Genomic DNA, 18,825 nt, shown 5'->3' on the forward strand with positions numbered 1-18,825 from the left:
TTTCCGCTGAATATTTGCCTATTTTTGCCAAATGTTCCCTATTACAACATGCCCAGAGTAGAGACAATACTAGGGTTCTTATGGTTAACATCATGTTGTGACACATAGGCCTACAGAAAGAAACACGTGAATGTGTGAGATTCACCACAATCTCAGCATCCCCCCATCAGAAAGGACCCATATCTCTTGTGAAGGTGTTCCGTCCTGTGTCGGCCCAGGTGGGGGGCAGGGGCAGGGGGGCCTGGAAAGGCTGCATATAGACAGCTGTGATAAGAGAAGGGTGGGCCCCCACAATGCAAGCTATCAGGAGGACTCCTGTCTCTGAGTGACAGGCACCCCTTGTGACCATACAACCCTATAAGGGAACATGAAATGCATCCAACCCCACCCCCCACCCCAATGCCACGGCCACTACTCCAGTGCAGCGACCACCATTTGTTCTGGAAGTTTCTCAGTGGGGTTCTTCTAGAAACCACTCCCAGAGTATAAAGAGGTGGAGGCAGGCCACACGTTGGACACATTGACTAGAACCAACTTGGAGGATTACCATCCACAAGAGCAGCAACACAGAAACACTCACTACAAGGCCTACAAGGAGAACACACTCCCAAGATTTAAGGTACGTCAAGTCAAAGTGAGATTGGGTTTTCTCAACTGAAATGTAGTATGATGATGCAGGTGATGGGTCATGTCATTTGAAACAGGACAAGTTAAATACAAATTAAGTGGAGGAACACATACTTGGTTCTGAAACTGTGCATATAAGTGAAGCATAAATTATTCCAGGCAACAAAGGCCAACAAATGAATATATCATGTATTGGTTATGCAGCAGAGAAGTGGTGTTTCTACTGTGGATGTCTTTGTGAGAGGGTGGCATGGAAGAAAGCAGCACATGGCAAAGAACATGGGCCCTCATGAGAGGAGCCATGACAGACTAACAGGAATGACATTCAAGCGTGACAGTTACACTTTTGTGTTGACTATAACAAGACAATCACAGGAATGATACAAGAAAGAGTTTAATTTAAGCATAAATATCATCAAACGATTAATAAAGCATCATTATAGCTTATTCATATCCAAATATTGAACATGCACACTCCAGATTAAACAATAGCTGTATATTTACACCATTTAAATGTATTTCTGAAATCATATGTGTATATATTTATAATATCTCCAGTTGAATGGTAACATTATTAGACTTTTCTGTCTGAGTGTCAAATGACACTGCAGCTGTTGGCAGCTTGGTGTGAGCTGCAACAGAAGCTCCACCTCTTTTTAAATGGTGACGCTTTGATTGACAGATGGAGCATGTGCAATAGGCCACAATTATCTATGGCCGTATCAGCTGTTCACTCACCAGGCTGTCTGCCTCTAATGGCCATGAGGCTGCTGCAGTGAGGGACAAGTTTTCATTAACAAATTCGAGTTAAGCATTTTGAGTTAGAAATACACTTTTTCTTTTTTCTTTTAAGTTTTTCTTTTCAACAGCCACCCCAAATCAACTTCTCCAATTAGATCATAATTAATAGATACAATAAATCTCTTCACCCATGCAGATGCCAGAGAAAGCCGCCCGCCCCGTCATGGAGGAAGAAGCGGAGACCTTTGCCTTCCAGGCTGAGATCGCTCAGCTGATGTCTCTGATCATCAACACCTTCTACTCCAACAAAGAGATCTTCCTCAGGGAGCTCATCTCCAACTCCTCAGATGTAAGTAGAATATCAGTTCTCACCATGTTCCTTTTTAGAGATGTGGGGGGAAATGCCAACCAACCATGAAATGCACAATACTTACATATATCCTTAGTTTCTTCCATGTCAAACCACTGTTTGTAATTCCATTCTCTCAGGCGCTCGACAAAATCAGATATGAAAGCTTGACAGACCCAAGCAAACTCGAGTCCTGCAAGGATCTGAAGATTGAAATCAGACCTGACCTGAAGACTCGCACCCTGACCCTGATCGACACGGGCATCGGCATGACCAAGGCCGACCTCATCAACAACCTGGGAACCATCGCCAAGTCTGGCACCAAGGCCTTCATGGAGGCTCTCTCGGCGGGAGCGGACATCTCCATGATCGGGCAGTTTGGTGTGGGTTTCTACTCCGCCTACCTGGTGGCAGAGAGGGTGACGGTGATCACCAAGCACAATGATGATGAGCAATACCTTTGGGAGTCTGCAGCCGGAGGCTCCTTCACTGTCAAAGTAGACACTGGTGAGTTTACAGATCTCTATTTCAGTGGTTCTCAAAGTGGGGTCCTTGGGGACCCTTACCCGTCTGTAACTCAGAGCGTGAGACTGGTCTGAATGGACTCTTGCATGGTTCCATTTGTCCGCTCTCAGAGTTATGGGGGGCTGTGGCTTACTGCTTAGCAAATTGGGTGTCCTTGACAATTAAAATGTTTGAGAACCACTGCTAAACAGTGATTAGCATGGTGAAGGTTATGGTATCGATCTGGCAACTGTGGTAATTCTTCATTTTATGCATCATTTAAAAGGTGCGTCCATCGGCCGCGGCACTATCGTCACCCTCCACATGAAGGAGGACCAGACAGAGTACTGTGAGGACAAACGCATCAAGGAGGTGGTGAAGAAACACTCCCAGTTCATCGGCTACCCTATCACGCTGTTTGTAAGTTCTTTGCACAATGACTCAACACAGAACCAAAAAAAACACCATTAGAACTCCAGGACTTTGTCACATTTAAGGCTGAAGCTTGAAGCAGCATCTTGATGTAACGAAACAAACCTGAAGTGTTTAATCAAGTTAAGGTAGTGTGTAAGTGATATTGTTTGCTATAGGCCTATAGTTCTTAGTAAACTAATTTTCAGGTCGGCAATCGGCATACCTATTTCTTTGAAAAACAATTGGTAACAAATGAATGACAACTGGAACACAAGCGCATAAATGATCCTTGTGCACTTCTCTTTCTGTTTATTAAAAATCACACACGTGTGAACTGAGTGGTGCAATTCCCCCCCCCCCCCCCCCTCTCTCTCTCTCTCTCTCTCTCTCTCTCTCTCACTCACTCTCTCTCATTAGAGTCACTACCCCTCTCACTGTTTCTGGCGCCCCCTACTGCTATTATTAAGTCACATACTCATGCTCACACAGACAGACAGACAGACACACACACAAACAAACAAACAAGTACAAGGAAGCTGGTTGTAGGAGTGGTTTGCACCACTCAAAAAGCTGCAGAGATGGGGAGACCCTTATTGAACAAACACACTATAGAATGGCAATGATTAGAATCAGAATATAGAGCTTTACAGTTTAACTACACTTTTTGTTTTAATAAAGAAATGTACCACTTTTCTTTTACCATTCCCTTATGATTCAATTTTGTGCTGTTTTGACACTGTGTGCTCTTTGTTCAAGGTGGAGAAGACAAGGGAGAAAGAGGTGGATATGGATGAGCCAGAGAAAGAGGAGGTGAAAGAGGATGCTGGCGCAGAAGGAAAGGACAAGCCTACAATCGAGGATGTGGGTGCCGACGAGGACGAGGACACCAAGGCGAACAAGGAGATCAAGCGGACGATGAAGAGGAAGGAGAAATACATTGACATCCAGGAGCTGAACAAGACCAAACCCATCTGGACCCGCAACCCCGACGACATCACCAACGACGAGTACGGAGAGTTCTACAAGAGTCTGACCAACGACTGGGAGGACCACCTGGCTGTCAAGGTAAACCCTGGAGGATAGGAATAATTGTGTGGATGGCTCATGTCTCCATATTAAATACTAGTGATTCTCAAACTTTAACATCAATTTATTTGGTATGCATTCAGCCCTGGACAGTGGACACCTGCAAGGGCCCATTTGGTTCCTAACTATGAATAACTTGGGTCACTGGCGACAGTGGCGAGCCATCAAGAACGTCACAATGTATTTTGTAGTTATCAGCTAAGGCAGGGTCATGCAGGGTTTAAGCCCCTATAGTCCTACCACCCACTTCTCCTGTTACTTAGGATAGCATGTTTTGTGCTTGTAGATCTGCCAATTTTGCTAGTTTCAAAAGGTTTTGAAACTTTAGAATTTCTTTTACAATATAGGGACGCAGGTTGTTGAAATCCTGTGATTGAACAAATGGTAATTAATGTTTATTTTCTTGGTCTCTGCAGCACTTCTCAGTGGAAGGCCAGCTGGAATTCCGTGCCCTGCTTTTTGTGCCCAGGAGAGCTTCCTTTGACCTGTTTGAGAACAAGAAGAAGAAGAACAACATCAAGTTGTACGTTCGCAGGGTCTTCATCATGGACAACTGTGATGAGCTGATGCCAGAATACCTGAGTGAGTATCTAACAAATTCAAACAGAAAAGTGACTCCTGAATCTGTAATTCAAACATAAATGAGAGCCTGAACCGCTTGGTTCAGGTTTAACGGCAGTTGAGCCTAATTATATTACATTATGTTTTCAATTTGTTCTTAAACTGAATACATAAATGATCTGAGCATTTTGTCTTCATCCTCTCATCTCTGCAGACTTCATCAAGGGCGTGGTGGACTCTGAGGATCTCCCTCTGAACATCTCCAGAGAGATGCTGCAGCAGAGTAAGATTCTCAAGGTGATCCGCAAGAACTTGGTGAAGAAATGCCTGGACCTATTCTTTGAGCTGTCCGAGGACAAAGACAACTACAAGAAATACTACGAGCAGTTCTCTAAGAATATCAAGGTAATGAAGAAATGCCACCAATTTCTCTGAGAAATCCACCAGGAAATATTTTTTCCAGTTGAAAGATTTTAATTAATGACTTAAAACCTATATACTTTATTGACTGGGGTCCCTCATGGTTCTATCCTTGTAGATGGGCTATTTTCACGGAATGTTCACATATAGTGACAACTGACATGCCTGCAAATTACGGACACTAGGGTTCAAATGGTTAAATAGTTCCCTTCCCATTAAGGCTCGGCCAGTCAGTGTTGCTCACAGTATTTTCTTCTATCATCTTGCAGCTTGGTATCCATGAAGACGCCCAGAATAGAAAGAAGCTGTCCGACATGCTGCGTTACTACACATCAACCTCTGGTGAAGAGATGGTTTCTCTGAAGGACTATGTTGCCCGCATGAAGGACACCCAGAAATTCATCTACTACATCACCGGTTAGCATTTGTCCCTACACTTTTTTTTTTTTTTTTTTTCTTCTTAAAACCCTTGTGGAAAATGTATTCACATTCTTTTTTTTTTTTTGATCAGTCATGTCCAAAACAGTTACTTTTCACGATTGAAATTCAAAAATGGCAAAAGTTGCTTTGTGCCACGTTTCGGGCTTGCAGGTCTTGATGCTTTTGTGTGATCCTGTAGTATAATCAAGTAGGGCGTTAATTTACGAAAACGGTTAAAATGTGATTTATGCCTGACAGCAATTGTATACTTTTTCACTTTTTACTTTTTATAGGTGAGACCAAAGACCAGGTGGCCAATTCTTCCTTTGTTGAGCGTCTGCGCAAAGCCGGCCTGGAGGTCATCTACATGATCGAACCCATCGATGAGTACTGCGTGCAGCAGCTGAAGGAGTACGACGGCAAGAACCTGATTTCAGTCACCAAGGAGAGTCTGGACCTGCCTGAAGATGAGGACGAAAAGAAGAAGTCGGAGGAACTCAAAGTCAAATTCGAGAACCTTTGCAAGGTCATGAAGGACATCCTGGACAAGAAGATTGAGAAGGTAACGGTTCTCTTTAAATAAAATATTGTATTCATCTATTGCGACGCAGGTTCCTGAAAAGTACATTTTGCACATGGAAGGTGTCCAGCGACAATATGTACAGTATTTTCTTTGATAAAAACAAACTATATCCTGCCCCCCCTTAACAGGTCACTGTATCCAACCGCCTGGTTTCATCTCCCTGCTGCATCGTCACCAGCACCTACGGCTGGACGGCCAACATGGAGAGGATCATGAAGTCTCAGGCCCTCAGAGATAACTCCACCATGGGCTACATGACTGCCAAGAAGCACCTGGAGGTCAACCCTGACCACCCCATCGTGGAGACGCTCAGGCAGAAGGCCGACGTGGACAAGAACGACAAAGCAGTCAAGGACTTGGTTATTCTTCTGTATGAGACGGCCCTGCTGTCCTCTGGGTTCACACTGGAGGATCCTCAGACACACGCCAACCGCATCTACAGGATGATCAAACTGGGTCTTGGTGAGTATGGTCTCTGGAGTTGCAACAGTTAACCTAACCAATCTACAGTACAAGCTCGTCGTTGGAACATTTCCCTGTATAATGACATGGCCAAAATAAGGACAACAGGATGCTTAAACCACTTTATTAAAATATGCTTACACAGTACATAGCCAAAAGACATAAATGGAACACAGTCCAATAGGGTTGTAACAGATTTGGTTCCATTATTAAAATATATTTTGTGTCTTTGTTAATTAATTTCAAAGATGATAGAATAATCTTTTGTTGAGGCTATACTATAATAATGGGTCTAGAGAATTACAGATGAGGGGAGAAGGAACTGGTTTCAGCCAGCATGATGAAAAAGATCACTATTTTCAGCAAATGTATTTAATGATGTAGAGCGAAAAACTGGAGAAAAAAAACTCTAGTACAGAGCCCTGAGGGACAACTACATGGGTTTAAGTGATTATTTTCTTTTCACTCTAATGGAAGCCACATGTTTCATTCACTCAGGCATCGATGACGATGAGTCAGCCGTGGAGGATCTCAGTAAGGACGTTGAGGAAGACATGCCCGTCTTGGAAGGAGATGATGACACGTCAAGAATGGAAGAAGTGGACTAAGATTATTTATTTGCTTTGAACTTTCATTTTTTTTAAGTTATATTGCTTTTTCTTTTTTATTTTCTTTTCTTTTTTCCAAAATATATTTTTCATATTTTTCAGCTGACTATTGACGGACAATATTTTCAAATTATTATACCTGAATTTATGAAACGATGTAGCCGGTCCATGCCAACAATCATAGTACTGTAACATCAGCTAGAATAGTCTAAAATCACTTCTAGAAGTAATATCAAGTCAAGTTTTGTAGATGTTGAATGTTTTTTTGTTTGTTGTGAAAACTAAAAACTTTGTAATAAAACGTTAATATGCCATAGTAGATGTTCTCTCATTTTCTTTAGCTCCAATTATTTCTCATAATGTATTCATAGCTGGTTTGGTTGACAGTCGGTGTGACATGGGGGCCATTCTAGTTCATCTGAATCCTAAAAACATTTGTTCTGGAACTTTCAACTTTAGTGAAGTCACTGTGGTCAGACAAAAAAAATGTATTAGGCCTAGTAGTCCCTCCTTCCCAATTCCCATAGTCTGAAGGTTGCTTGTCTTTAGCCATGCAAAAGCTTAAGGGTTCCCTTGGTACAAACTTGACTCCTAGATATAAGCGTATAATGTAGCTGTTTTTTAAACGATAGATTTTCATTTTGATTAAAATTAAATCATGATCATTGTCTCTCCGCTGACATGTCAGCCCCCAACCAACTAGTTAGCCAATGAGGTTATAGACAGCTGAATGGATAATACGGGGGGATAGGATTGACAAGCGCAGCGGGCCTATCACCGTCCCAGGACAAAAGGCTTCACAAGTGACGGATCTACAAGCCCACAGCGCGGCGCGGACGCGACGCATCGTCTGCTTGTAGATCCGGATATTTTCGGGCTTCAGTCAGGTAGGGGCGGGTGGGTACACTGATTGACGGGCCGGCGGGCCTATCGGCGCCCAGGCCGGAACGAGGAACATTCCAGATGGTTCTGGAAGCGGAGGATTTTCTCGAACAGTCCACTCTGAGGGATAAAATATAACCCAATATATAGCTCAAGCCGAGCCAGCATCACTCCTACCCGTTCTCTCCGTGTGTGGAACGACCCGCCGCTGAACATTCCCAACTGGACCATTTATTGACGAGCAAGGTATGGATAATGACATGCCAAGATAAAATATTGTTTTAATGTCTTTTTATAGATAACGTAATTAAACAAACCTATGAATGCTCTTTGTTTTTTGTTCTGTTTGTTTGACTACTACTATTCTGAGCTTGACATTTTTTATGAATTCGACGTTGACATGACATGCCATACTGTTTGTTTTATCATTTTAATTTCATGATACAGACTCAATGTATCATGTTCTTTTTATTTCGCGTGGGGGAAAAACTCAAAATGTAACTTCTCTCTCTCTCACTGGGCCCTCACTTAATTGTGGCTGGTGTTTAGATTACATGGCACACTCTTGTCCGGCCACGCCAGCTAATGAAGTCTTTGTTAATTACTTGGAAAGGCAGACTGCTGCAGACACATGGACATGCATGCTGCATGCACATACATACTTGCCAACCAGGAATTAAGAGACCCAACTAACAATAATCTGCTTAAACATTTAAATGTAGGCTAATTCAGATCTTAATTAAAATCCCAATAAAGAACTGGCCATCGTTTATTTAAATTTGGTATGGTGATGAGTGAGTTGCATACTTGCTCTCGTTTCACATTTCTATTGGGTACTGGAGAATGCTGGTAGCTTCTAGAAACTTGTCATTTGCAGATGGAGCCATTAGGGGGAGTAGTCCCCTATGAGTAGTCCACTGCATCTTATACTCTCTTAGTTACAGCCATCATGTGCTTTGGAAGGCTGATTAACCCAAGTGAGGTCCCATCCCACACACAATTCAATTCAATTCAAAGGGCTTTATTGGCATGAGAAAACATACGTTTACATTGCCAAAGCAGAAAGAACAATACAGCAATACAATCAAAACAAAACTGTACTTTGAAGGTCAGAATCTTCAATAGATCAACTTCTATGTACCAAGATCACTCGATGCGCACACACCATTATTTCAGTTATATCTTCAATGGATGGTGGTTGGTGTCACCATTCAATGCATACCACAGTTTCTCACAATTATCTTGTAATTACTGAAATAATTCTCTGCAAGAATTAATTAATTCCATCATCAATAAAGGTATTAAATGGCATCAAATATTTTATTTTAGGAGAGGTGTATGAATACTAAAATGTTATTTTAAAGTTGTTTGATTATGGTCTTTTCGTTATACTAATGTATACTTATTCCATTGAGCCATTGTCTCACACTCAAGTGACACGTGTATGCATTTGTATATATTATGTACTATGCATGTGTTACGCCAATGCCAATGCATTGTGATACTGTTATTGCGCTCATAACATGGGCTTATGCCACAGTTATATGTTATATTGTGATATAAGTGTTTTGTGAAACGCAGCGACTTCGAGCCCAAGCCAAATCGCCCTTGCTGCACAATAAAACATATTAGTTACCTCATCTTAATATTAACTCGGGTAATAATGAATTTAACACCCCAAATGTCCAATTGCAAAGTAGTATTTTAGTCCAGATTCAGACTCTGTTTGAGAAGGATGGTTAATAGAAATGAATGCAGCAGAACAGAAAGGATGAGCTGTCACACCAGCTGCTTGTTTGAAACTGGACCCCTACTGAGTCTGCTGAACTCCTAATTAGTAGTGACACAAGTTAATCTCATTGGTCAATCATTGGTGACCAGCAGCAGTGGTTCCCTATGAAGGCACAAAGAGTCTCCTTTGTGTATATATTTCAGTTACAGATACAATATATTATATTGTAACGGTGCATTACATCACCGGCGGTAGTGACTCACCCTGCCGGTGTGGAGACCAATGGACAATGACATCAGTATTCTGTCAGTTACATAACTATACAGAGGCTTATGCGTAGGTCTGACTCGGCTTCTTATAATAACTTCCAGATTTTATATCCGTGATGGAGTGAAACAAACTTTTCAGTTTTAAACTGCAACCAAAATCTGGACATTTTCACCTAAGGACGACAGCTTTAAAGTGATCAACAGTCATTAAAATACAAACGAAATGAAATTCACAGCTTCTGAATCTGAACCATAATGGCCTCTTCTGTATTCTGTGTTCAGATGCCTGAGGCACACGACCAGCCAATGGAGGAGGAGGCTGAGACCTTTGCCTTCCAGGCTGAGATCGCTCAGCTGATGTCTCTGATCATCAACACCTTCTACTCCAACAAAGAGATCTTCCTCAGGGAGCTCATCTCCAACTCCTCAGATGTAAGTCTACCATTAATGTTTCATTCTGATTTACTGTCATTAAATTACAGCCTTACTGAGAACGTTGCTGGCCAATATATGTATTGTATACAGTACATACATAGAGATATAGAGATAATATCTCTACATACGTAGAGATATTAACGCTGCAATCCATAACTCGTTTCTGGAAATAAACTTTTATTGCAGTTTGTCTACCTGCTCTTCTAATTGAGAAATGTAATGTGCTGTAGGACACCTACTGGTTGACAAGTTATATTGCATGAATATCAAACGGCGCTCACGCAGGGGACTGGGGTTTCCAATCCAGGGTGGGGCGTGGAAGTTATGGATTGCAGCTTTAACCCATTCTGACCTGAGATCAGATTCATACGAGGTTTCCGCCGGACACACACTGGTCTGATGAACCCATTCTGACCTGAGATCAGATTCTAAAAACGTCAGTCGCTCTTCGATTTTTCAAAAATAGCAGACCTACAAGCTCGTATCGCGCCACTCGGTGGCGCGATATGAGCTTGTAGATCTGCTATTTTTCAATAGCTAAAGCATAACATGATGCTGACACCAAAATGGGTGCCCGTTCAGAATGGTTTAAACAGAATATTTAATCCAACAATATGTCATTGATTCATTGCGTTGTTGTTGTTTTGTATTAACGTAATTAATTGGTCAGGTCTCACATGTAGATCAACTATAATGCTATCTTGATACGCTAAATGATGGAGTTTTCATGTACTTTTCCCCAAATGGAGTTGTTTGAAACCATTTAGGCATTATAAAAAAGACACAAACTGGAAATAACCTAAATTAAAAGCAGGTTAAAATCGATGACTGCATTGGTTGACTTTATTTCTTCAGGCACTGGACAAAATCCGCTATGAGAGCCTCACTGATCCGACCAAAATGGACTCTGGCAAAGACCTAAGGATCGAAATCATTCCCAACAAAGAGGACCGCACCCTGACCCTGATCGACACAGGCATCGGCATGACCAAGGCCGACCTCATCAACAACCTGGGAACCATCGCCAAGTCTGGCACCAAGGCCTTCATGGAGGCTCTGCAGGCGGGAGCGGACATCTCCATGATCGGGCAGTTTGGTGTGGGTTTCTACTCCGCCTACCTGGTGGCAGAGAGGGTGACGGTGATCACCAAGCACAATGATGATGAGCAATACATCTGGGAGTCTTCAGCAGGGGGCTCCTTCACTGTCAAAGTAGACACTGGTAAGTAACACCTACTGAACAGTTGTTTCTTATGTGTGTCTGTCCGTATGAGCACGGAATGTGCTCAGCTGATTGAAGAGCGCCCCTCACTTCACACAAGTGTGATTTCTCTCTTCTTTTTTTTCCATTTATGTGTTAAGCCATCAAAACCGGGGAAGCATCTGTGTCATTTTAGATAATAGCACACTTTGGCATATAGCATACTTTTTCTATTAAAAAACAGCAGATACACAAGCTTTGTAGATCTTCCATTTTGTCTTTGAATATGTATATTTTAAACGCAAACATGTTTTACTCAATGTTCAGAAAACTGTTAGGATTTAGAAGACATTTGTAGAATCACACTCAGGTCAATTAATTGAAACCAATTCAACAGCTGCACTTCATAATGTATGTGTTTTTTAATTCATTGCTACTGGTGCCTTATGTGTCTTTCTGTACACTAACCTGTGTTTTTTTTTGTGAACCTGTGTTTCCCGCTGTTAGGTGAGTCAATGGGACGAGGGACCAAGGTGATCCTGTTCCTGAAGGACGATCAGTCGGAGTACGTCGAGGAGAAGCGCGTCAAAGAAATCGTGAAGAAGCACTCTCAGTTCATCGGCTACCCCATCACACTCTTTGTAAGTACACACAAACCTGGGATACAAGTACCATACAGTTGTTCACCTATAATACAATGTGTGCCAGTTGGTAGACCTATTTCTGTTCCTCAGTGAAACAGAAACAAGGTCTGTGGATTATCGTAACTAGGACGTGATTTGTAATTTCTAGAACAGAAGGACTTCCAGATCAGTGGAACTATTCTCAAACGACAGCAGTCACTTTCATTTTTCTTTCTTCACTTTCAGATGGAGAAGGAGCGCGACAAAGAGGTGAGTGACGACGAGGCTGAGGAAGAGGAGAAGGAAGAGAAGGAGAAGGAGAAGGAGAAGGACAAAGACGCGGAAGATGACGACAAGCCCGAGATCGAGGATGTGGGCTCGGACGAAGAGCACGAGCACGACCACGACACGTGTGGGGAGAAGAAAAAGAAGAAGAAGAAGATCAAGGAGAAGTACATCGACCAGGAGGAGCTGAACAAGGTCAAGCCCCTCTGGACCCGCAACCCTGACGACATCAACAACGAGGAGTACGGAGAGTTCTACAAGAGTCTGACCAACGACTGGGAGGACCACCTGGCTGTCAAGGTAAACCCTGGAGGATAGGAATTTCAAATAGAAATGTTTATACGGATTGTGGATGGCTAATGTCTCCACATGATATGATATATGTTTTTTATTTTTTGGCTTTCGCCTTTATTTTTTATGGAGGGATAGACAGTAGGCTGACAGGAAATGGCGGGGGGGGGGGGGGGGGGGTGACGACAACCGTGACATGCAGTAAAGGCCGTCGGGATTGGGAGTCGAACCCGCGCACACTGCCACTCTGGACTACCAGCCAAGGTGCCTGGACCTCTGAGCCACGGCCCAGGCCATATGATATGATATATACATTAGATATGTGTAATTTATTATTTATATTAATCTGTACATACCGATACTTAAAAATGTCATACCTTTATGCCAGTTTGGTCTGTCAAAGTTTCAAGCGCAAACCATTTGATTTATTTAAAATACATTTTCTTTTTAGTCATAGTCTTCAAATGAAACTTTGCCCTCCATAGTAGTACAAGATGGTTAATTATGCTGTTTCATCCCCCACAGCACTTTTCCGTGGAGGGTCAATTGGAGTTCCGCGCCCTCCTGTTTGTTCCTCGCCGCGCGCCCTTCGACCTGTTTGAGAACAAGAAGAAGAAGAACAACATCAAGCTGTACGTTCGCAGGGTCTTCATCATGGACAACTGTGACGAACTGATTCCTGAATACCTCAGTAAGTAAGAACAGGACTGGAGGGATTCTTCAAACCGGTATAACAAACAAGAAAGCACGTACATCCACTGTGTAAATCCCCAAAAATATATAAAGTCTGCACACTGGATCATGCTCCAAAGATGCTACATTTATTGGCCTCCACCATAGCTCCACGAGAGAGAGAGAGAGAGTCCTGGTCTAGGAAGTATGTAGGGTTTAAGTACAGTGAAACAGTTCCCTGTATGTACATACAGACTACAGTAGAACCTTGTTTTGGTTCTAATCGCTTGAGGCAATGTCTCTTAGCCTTTCCAGTTGACCTCTTCACTACTGTATGGAGGTTGAGTTAACCAGGAACATTATGGTTTAAAATCTTCTGTTCATTGAACGCAGAACAATGAAAAGTTGTAAACATCGACTGTTGGTTCTCTCTGTAGACTTCGTCAAGGGTGTGGTGGACTCTGAGGATCTCCCTCTGAACATCTCCAGAGAGATGCTGCAGCAGAGTAAGATCCTCAAGGTGATCCGCAAGAACCTGGTGAAGAAATGCATGGAGCTGTTCACCGAGCTGGCCGAGGACAAGGAGAACTACAAGAAATACTACGATCAGTTCTCAAAGAATATCAAGGTAATAAAGAAATGCCACCAATGGTTCTTTAAGAATATCAGCGTAATTAAATACAGAAATATTACCATTAGTTCTATGAGAATATCACAGTATTAAAGAAATACCACCAACCGTTTTTGAGTGGTGCAACCACTCCAAGGAACAGCAATGTCCGTGTTCACCTTATGTGTTGGTTCACCTATGTGACGTTAATGAGCACCAGTATGAGGAGTACCAGTAGGGGCGCTGTTGTGCCAGAAACGCTACAAGGGACCAGTGGAAGGCAGCAGAACCATCCAGGCTTCACCACTACATCGAGGATCCCACAGATGTTCCTGGCCAGCACCTCCCCCGCAAGGAGTGGACAACCCTCAACCGCCTGAGGACGGGTGTGGGACGCTTTGGTGCATCCATGCAGAAGTGGGGTCTCACAGACAGTGCCCACTGCGAATGTGGGGACCCATTACAGACTGTTGAACATGTGCTGACCAGCTGCCCTATATACCGGCCACCGAATGGCGACCGTGGGCTAATTGACCTAGACAATGACACACTGGACTGGCTTGCTGCAACGGAGCTGAAGGTCTAAGAACATACGACAGAAGAAGCCTATGAGAGAGAGAGAGAGAGAGAGAGAGAGAGGGTGGGGGGGGGGAGAGAGAGAGGGGAGTTGCACCACTCAGTTCACACGGGTGTGATTTTTTTTAAAGAATATCAAGGTAATGCAGAAATAGTATTCACCATTCTCTTAAGAACATTAAGGCCAGCGCTGTCATGTTGTCATTAATGAGGTGTAGAAGGACTTCTGGCAGCCATTTTGTCATGTGTGTAGGTATTTCCCATGGAGTGTAATATGAAGTGTCTGCATGAATTAAATTCAGAATATTATCTTTGGAATTAATATGAAACTTGATCTTAGAGGATTCTTTGGTGAATTAAAATTATTAGAAATGTTAAAGGAATATACATGAAAGGTAACTGTTCCAGTTTGTCTGTCTGACCTTTTAAAGGGCCATCTGTCTGCATTTTCAACAGCCACCTGTCTGATCCCCTGTGATAATCTGCTTCAAATGTCCTTTTAGAGGGTCTTTACTGCCACCTTATGGTCTGTCTAGGTGAAGGCAAAGCTTGGCTTAATGACTAATGTCATGTGATCAACAACCCTATATTAGAAAAAGCCCTTAATAAAATGTTACTAAGCTGGTGTGTTACACTGAAAATAAAAATAATTCGTCACTTTATCATGGATTAAAGTTCTCAGTCGCACGTTATGTTTTCATACTGTTTCACCACATTACATTTTCAGTCGTGAGATGTCATTTTGCTTTAATTCATGCTTTCTGTGGTCTTTGTTTTTTGTACTGAAGCTTGGAATCCATGAGGACTCTCAGAACAGGAAGAGGCTGTCAGAGCTTCTCCGTTACTACACCTCAGCCTCCGGAGACGAGCTGGTCTCCCTGAAGGACTACGTCACACGCATGAAGGACACCCAGAAACACATCTACTACATCACCGGTGAGGACCGCATGCATGTCTGCACACCTTTCATTTAGAGTTGTTTTCCGATACCGATACCAGTATGCCTAAAATGCTGATATTGGTGAGTATACCAGTTGATTTTGCACTACTGCAGTGGTTCTCAAACCTTTTAATTTCAATGACCCCCATAACTCTCAGAGTAGTAAGGGTCAATTTGGAACCCCCTCAAGGAACCCTGAGTTTCCCTGGACCCCACTTTGAGAACCACTGTCTGAGATTTTTTTTTTTATTAAAAAATCGGATTGGTACTCGGTACTCGGTATTGATCGATACTCTACTTTCAGTTATTATTTTAAGAATAGAGCATTTGAATATTTTCAGAAAGGGCAATCTGTGATTTCTTCACCTGGCTGACAGTAGGAACAATAGTATACAACTAAAACACAATTTTACATACAGTATTGGGGGTTTCACAAATTAGGATTTTATTTTTCTTTAATCCATGTTATATATCCGATGTTCTTTGGTGAAAAGTAACATTATGTGTTTACCCCATGTTTCAGGTGAGACCAAAGACCAGGTGGCCAACTCCGCCTTTGTCGAGCGGCTGCGCAAAGCTGGCCTGGAGGTCATCTACATGATCGAACCCATCGATGAGTACTGTGTGCAGCAGCTGAAGGAGTTCGAGGGAAAGAATCTGGTCTCAGTAACCAAGGAGGGCCTGGAGCTGCCTGCTGATGAGGACGAGAAGAAGAGGCAGGAGGACAAGAAATCTCAGTTTGAGAACCTCTGTAAGATCATGAAGGACATCCTGGAGAAGAAGGTGGAGAAGGTGAGTTTCCTGCAGTGGCTGAGATAGATTGTTTTTCCACCATTTGAACCCCAGGCCAGAATGCCTACTTCTGACGGGGGAACATTCAACGCAGCGTGTTGTAAGCTTGTAGATCGGCTATTTTTTAGATAAGTGGTCCAAGTTGTGCGTTCTCACCAAAAGATCACTTGAAGCACACCACTTTGGTTGTGCTGGTCAGTGTTGGTGGTGGGAAGCCAACAATTTTCAATTTGGAGCAAAGATACAGAGGTGGCAGAACCCTTAGTTCGGGTACATAGTGACTTTGGTTATGTGAGCACTGAGCGGACACCAACACACAAGGCACTGATCAGATTGGGCCACCACGGCCGTTTATTAGGATAAATGCGCTTTTAGGCGCGCGGCATTAAATGCAACTAAAAAAAATCTTTAAAGAACAGAACTCCGCCTCTTCTCTGGCGCCCGTCACACGGGCAGGATAGTCGGTTTATTTAGGGTCCTTTTCCCTAACGGGCTTAGTGCGCCCTAATATACATATCACACTCTGTCCCCGGGTTTGACAGGTACTTCTTTCCCTGGTCAATACTCCCCCAGGGAAGTGGAACTCTCGTCAATATCGATTCGTCCGGGGTAGCGGGTTACCTATACAGGAGGAGAAAATAGGCTTTTAGTATCACGCTCACATTAATGTAGATATGCCTCTATGTTCTCCTTGGCTGCGTTCTGCCTCCTCCCCACTGGCTGTCTGGGCTACTACAATGCTCACCTGGCGGCTGGTTGCCTAGCGACACCCCACAGTTAATATATTTACCCAGCAGTAAAAAGCATAATTTGGGATTTTATAATATGCTTGTCCATCCACAGGTCACCGTGTCCAACCGCCTGGTTTCATCTCCCTGCTGCATTGTCACCAGCACCTACGGTTGGACGGCTAATATGGAGAGGATCATGAAGGCGCAGGCCCTCAGAGATAACTCCACCATGGGCTACATGGCCGCCAAGAAGCACCTGGAGGTCAACCCAGACCACCCTATCGTGGAGACGCTCAGGCAGAAGGCGGAGGCGGACAAGAACGACAAGTCGGTCAAAGACCTGGTCATCTTGCTGTTTGAGACGGCCCTGCTGTCCTCTGGGTTCACACTGGACGACCCTCAGACTCACTCCAACCGCATCTACAGGATGATCAAACTGGGACTAGGTGAGTGCCACTGCCCAGTCTTCTGTGTGTGTGTGTGTGTGTGTGTGTGTGTGTGTGTGTGTGTGTGTGTGTGTGAGGGTGGTGCTGTAGCTCAACTAATAGTTATTTTTCTTTATATAATCTATTGTATCATCTTTGACAAACTATAAGATGGATATGGCTGAACACCGTTTTGTGGTTTCTAATCTATCTCATTAAAATCAGGAAAACATCTGTGTCAGTTTAGGTTTTTGCGTTGACTATTCAAAAGTAACAGCAAGCTCACACGTCACTTAGTGCCGCGCTGCAAGCTTGTACATCTGATAGTTTTGAACATTTTTTTAAAATGTGTGAGAACTACTGATTTAGGAAGCATTTTTAGAATCTGCCTCAGGTCTTAATAAGTCAACTGACTTCACGGGAAGGGAAAACCCTTCCCGTGAAATGGCAGTAGAAGGGGAAAAAACTAATCTCCTCTTCCTCCATCTCCGCTCCAGGTATTGACGAAGATGACCTGGGCTCAGATGAGCCTGCTTCGGCCCCCGTGGTGGAGGACATGCCCCCTCTGGAAGGAGATGATGACACATCCAGGATGGAGGAGGTCGATTAGTTTGACCCCCCCTGCTGTTTGTTCCTATACCCGCTAGCAATAGGGTAATAGTGTAATACAAAATTACATTTTGATGTACCTGGAATGTCCCTCTGAGCTAATAAGACCCCCATAGCATTCACACACTGTTGAAGAACAATCGTTCCTTATGAAGGTTTATTCGATTTATTTTTTCTTGTTTTTCGGTTACTTTCATTCTGTAAGATGTTGGGGATTTTTTATTTTTTCATAAAAGAGATTCAATGTTCTATTACTTGTTTTGTATGCTGAGTTGCTTTTGAAGCATTTTTGTTGTTGTATTTATTGACATTCCAGCATTTGTTTGCGTGGTCTAATACTGTAAATATTCTGAAAATAATTGATACTGTTATTTGAAATGGTGGGACCCAGAAATAAAGGTTTACCACGTTTACCACCAGTCACGCCTTGTGCAGTCTTTGTGCTAGATGGATAGAAACACTGTTCTAGATTCGAGAGAGGAATATTTATTTTAAACTCATCCCAGTCAGCGTCAGCAAAGCTTCACTTACTGTATTTGTATGTTTAAAGTTAAGATTTCAGATGTGAAGTTCTAATCCGATTTACATTACTATAACCTTATTACATCACAATATTAAGAATTCCAAGTTGGAATAGCATCCCCCCCAAAATATACTTTATGAATTTAGGAAACCACTCCAAATGCTGCATGGTTTTGTCTCAGTCGCTCGATCAGTCAACTCAGCATCTTACCATGAAAAGCTCTACATCTACAGCTCTGTCTTGGTTATGGTGAATCATTGTAGCGTAGGCACCGTTTTATTTATGAAACAAACAAGATTTACTTTTTTATATCCTTAATTTTAGGTAGTAGTAGGACTTGGATGAATTTCATCATTAGCCTACTAGCCTCGATTCATACAAATTATGAGCAATCAAACTAGTCTAGGTCAATTATTAAAATGACCCATCACCATCATGCAGGACCACTTACTAA

At 42.8% G+C, this 18,825-nt stretch overlaps 2 protein-coding genes across 2 annotated transcripts; both read left to right on the forward strand.

Annotated features, from left to right (window-relative positions):
• The first annotated feature begins 451 nt into the window (after nt 1–451).
• Nucleotides 452–7,091, forward strand: hsp90aa1.1 (heat shock protein 90, alpha (cytosolic), class A member 1, tandem duplicate 1). The gene is made up of 11 exons (XM_083790028.1): nt 452–619; nt 1,565–1,717; nt 1,858–2,224; nt 2,508–2,641; nt 3,392–3,700; nt 4,138–4,303; nt 4,497–4,687; nt 4,972–5,119; nt 5,416–5,684; nt 5,834–6,167; nt 6,666–7,091. The coding sequence occupies exons 2-11, from the start codon at nt 1,565–1,567 to the stop codon at nt 6,773–6,775; spliced, it is 2,181 nt and encodes a 726-aa protein (XP_083646154.1). The 5' UTR covers nt 452–619; the 3' UTR covers nt 6,776–7,091.
• Nucleotides 7,092–7,761: 670 nt separating this feature from the next.
• hsp90aa1.2 (heat shock protein 90, alpha (cytosolic), class A member 1, tandem duplicate 2) lies at nt 7,762–18,267 on the forward strand. The gene is made up of 11 exons (XM_083791103.1): nt 7,762–7,903; nt 9,941–10,090; nt 10,949–11,315; nt 11,802–11,935; nt 12,164–12,502; nt 13,019–13,184; nt 13,603–13,793; nt 15,140–15,287; nt 15,815–16,083; nt 16,927–17,260; nt 17,737–18,267. The coding sequence occupies exons 2-11, from the start codon at nt 9,941–9,943 to the stop codon at nt 17,847–17,849; spliced, it is 2,211 nt and encodes a 736-aa protein (XP_083647229.1). The 5' UTR covers nt 7,762–7,903; the 3' UTR covers nt 17,850–18,267.
• The last annotated feature ends 558 nt before the right edge of the window (nt 18,268–18,825 follow it).

The sequence above is a fragment of the Protomyctophum parallelum genome (genome assembly GCF_964188405.1).
Source record: "Protomyctophum parallelum genome assembly, chromosome: 19".
In the NCBI taxonomy this organism is placed as follows: domain Eukaryota; kingdom Metazoa; phylum Chordata; class Actinopteri; order Myctophiformes; family Myctophidae; genus Protomyctophum; species Protomyctophum parallelum.

Bases quoted from the DNA above. Each gene is read 5' to 3' on its own strand.
- hsp90aa1.1 (XM_083790028.1), top strand. From the start codon at position 1,565: ATGCCAGAGAAAGCCGCCCGCCCCGTCATGGAGGAAGAAGCGGAGACC. The intron at 2,642-3,391 runs GTAAGTTCTTTG...TCTTTGTTCAAG, and splicing joins GCTACCCTATCACGCTGTTT to GTGGAGAAGACAAGGGAGAA. The intron at 5,120-5,415 runs GTTAGCATTTGT...TACTTTTTATAG, and splicing joins ATTCATCTACTACATCACCG to GTGAGACCAAAGACCAGGTG.
- hsp90aa1.2 (XM_083791103.1), top strand. From the start codon at position 9,941: ATGCCTGAGGCACACGACCAGCCAATGGAGGAGGAGGCTGAGACCTTT. The intron at 11,936-12,163 runs GTAAGTACACAC...CTTCACTTTCAG, and splicing joins GCTACCCCATCACACTCTTT to ATGGAGAAGGAGCGCGACAA. The intron at 13,794-15,139 runs GTAATAAAGAAA...TTTGTACTGAAG, and splicing joins AGTTCTCAAAGAATATCAAG to CTTGGAATCCATGAGGACTC.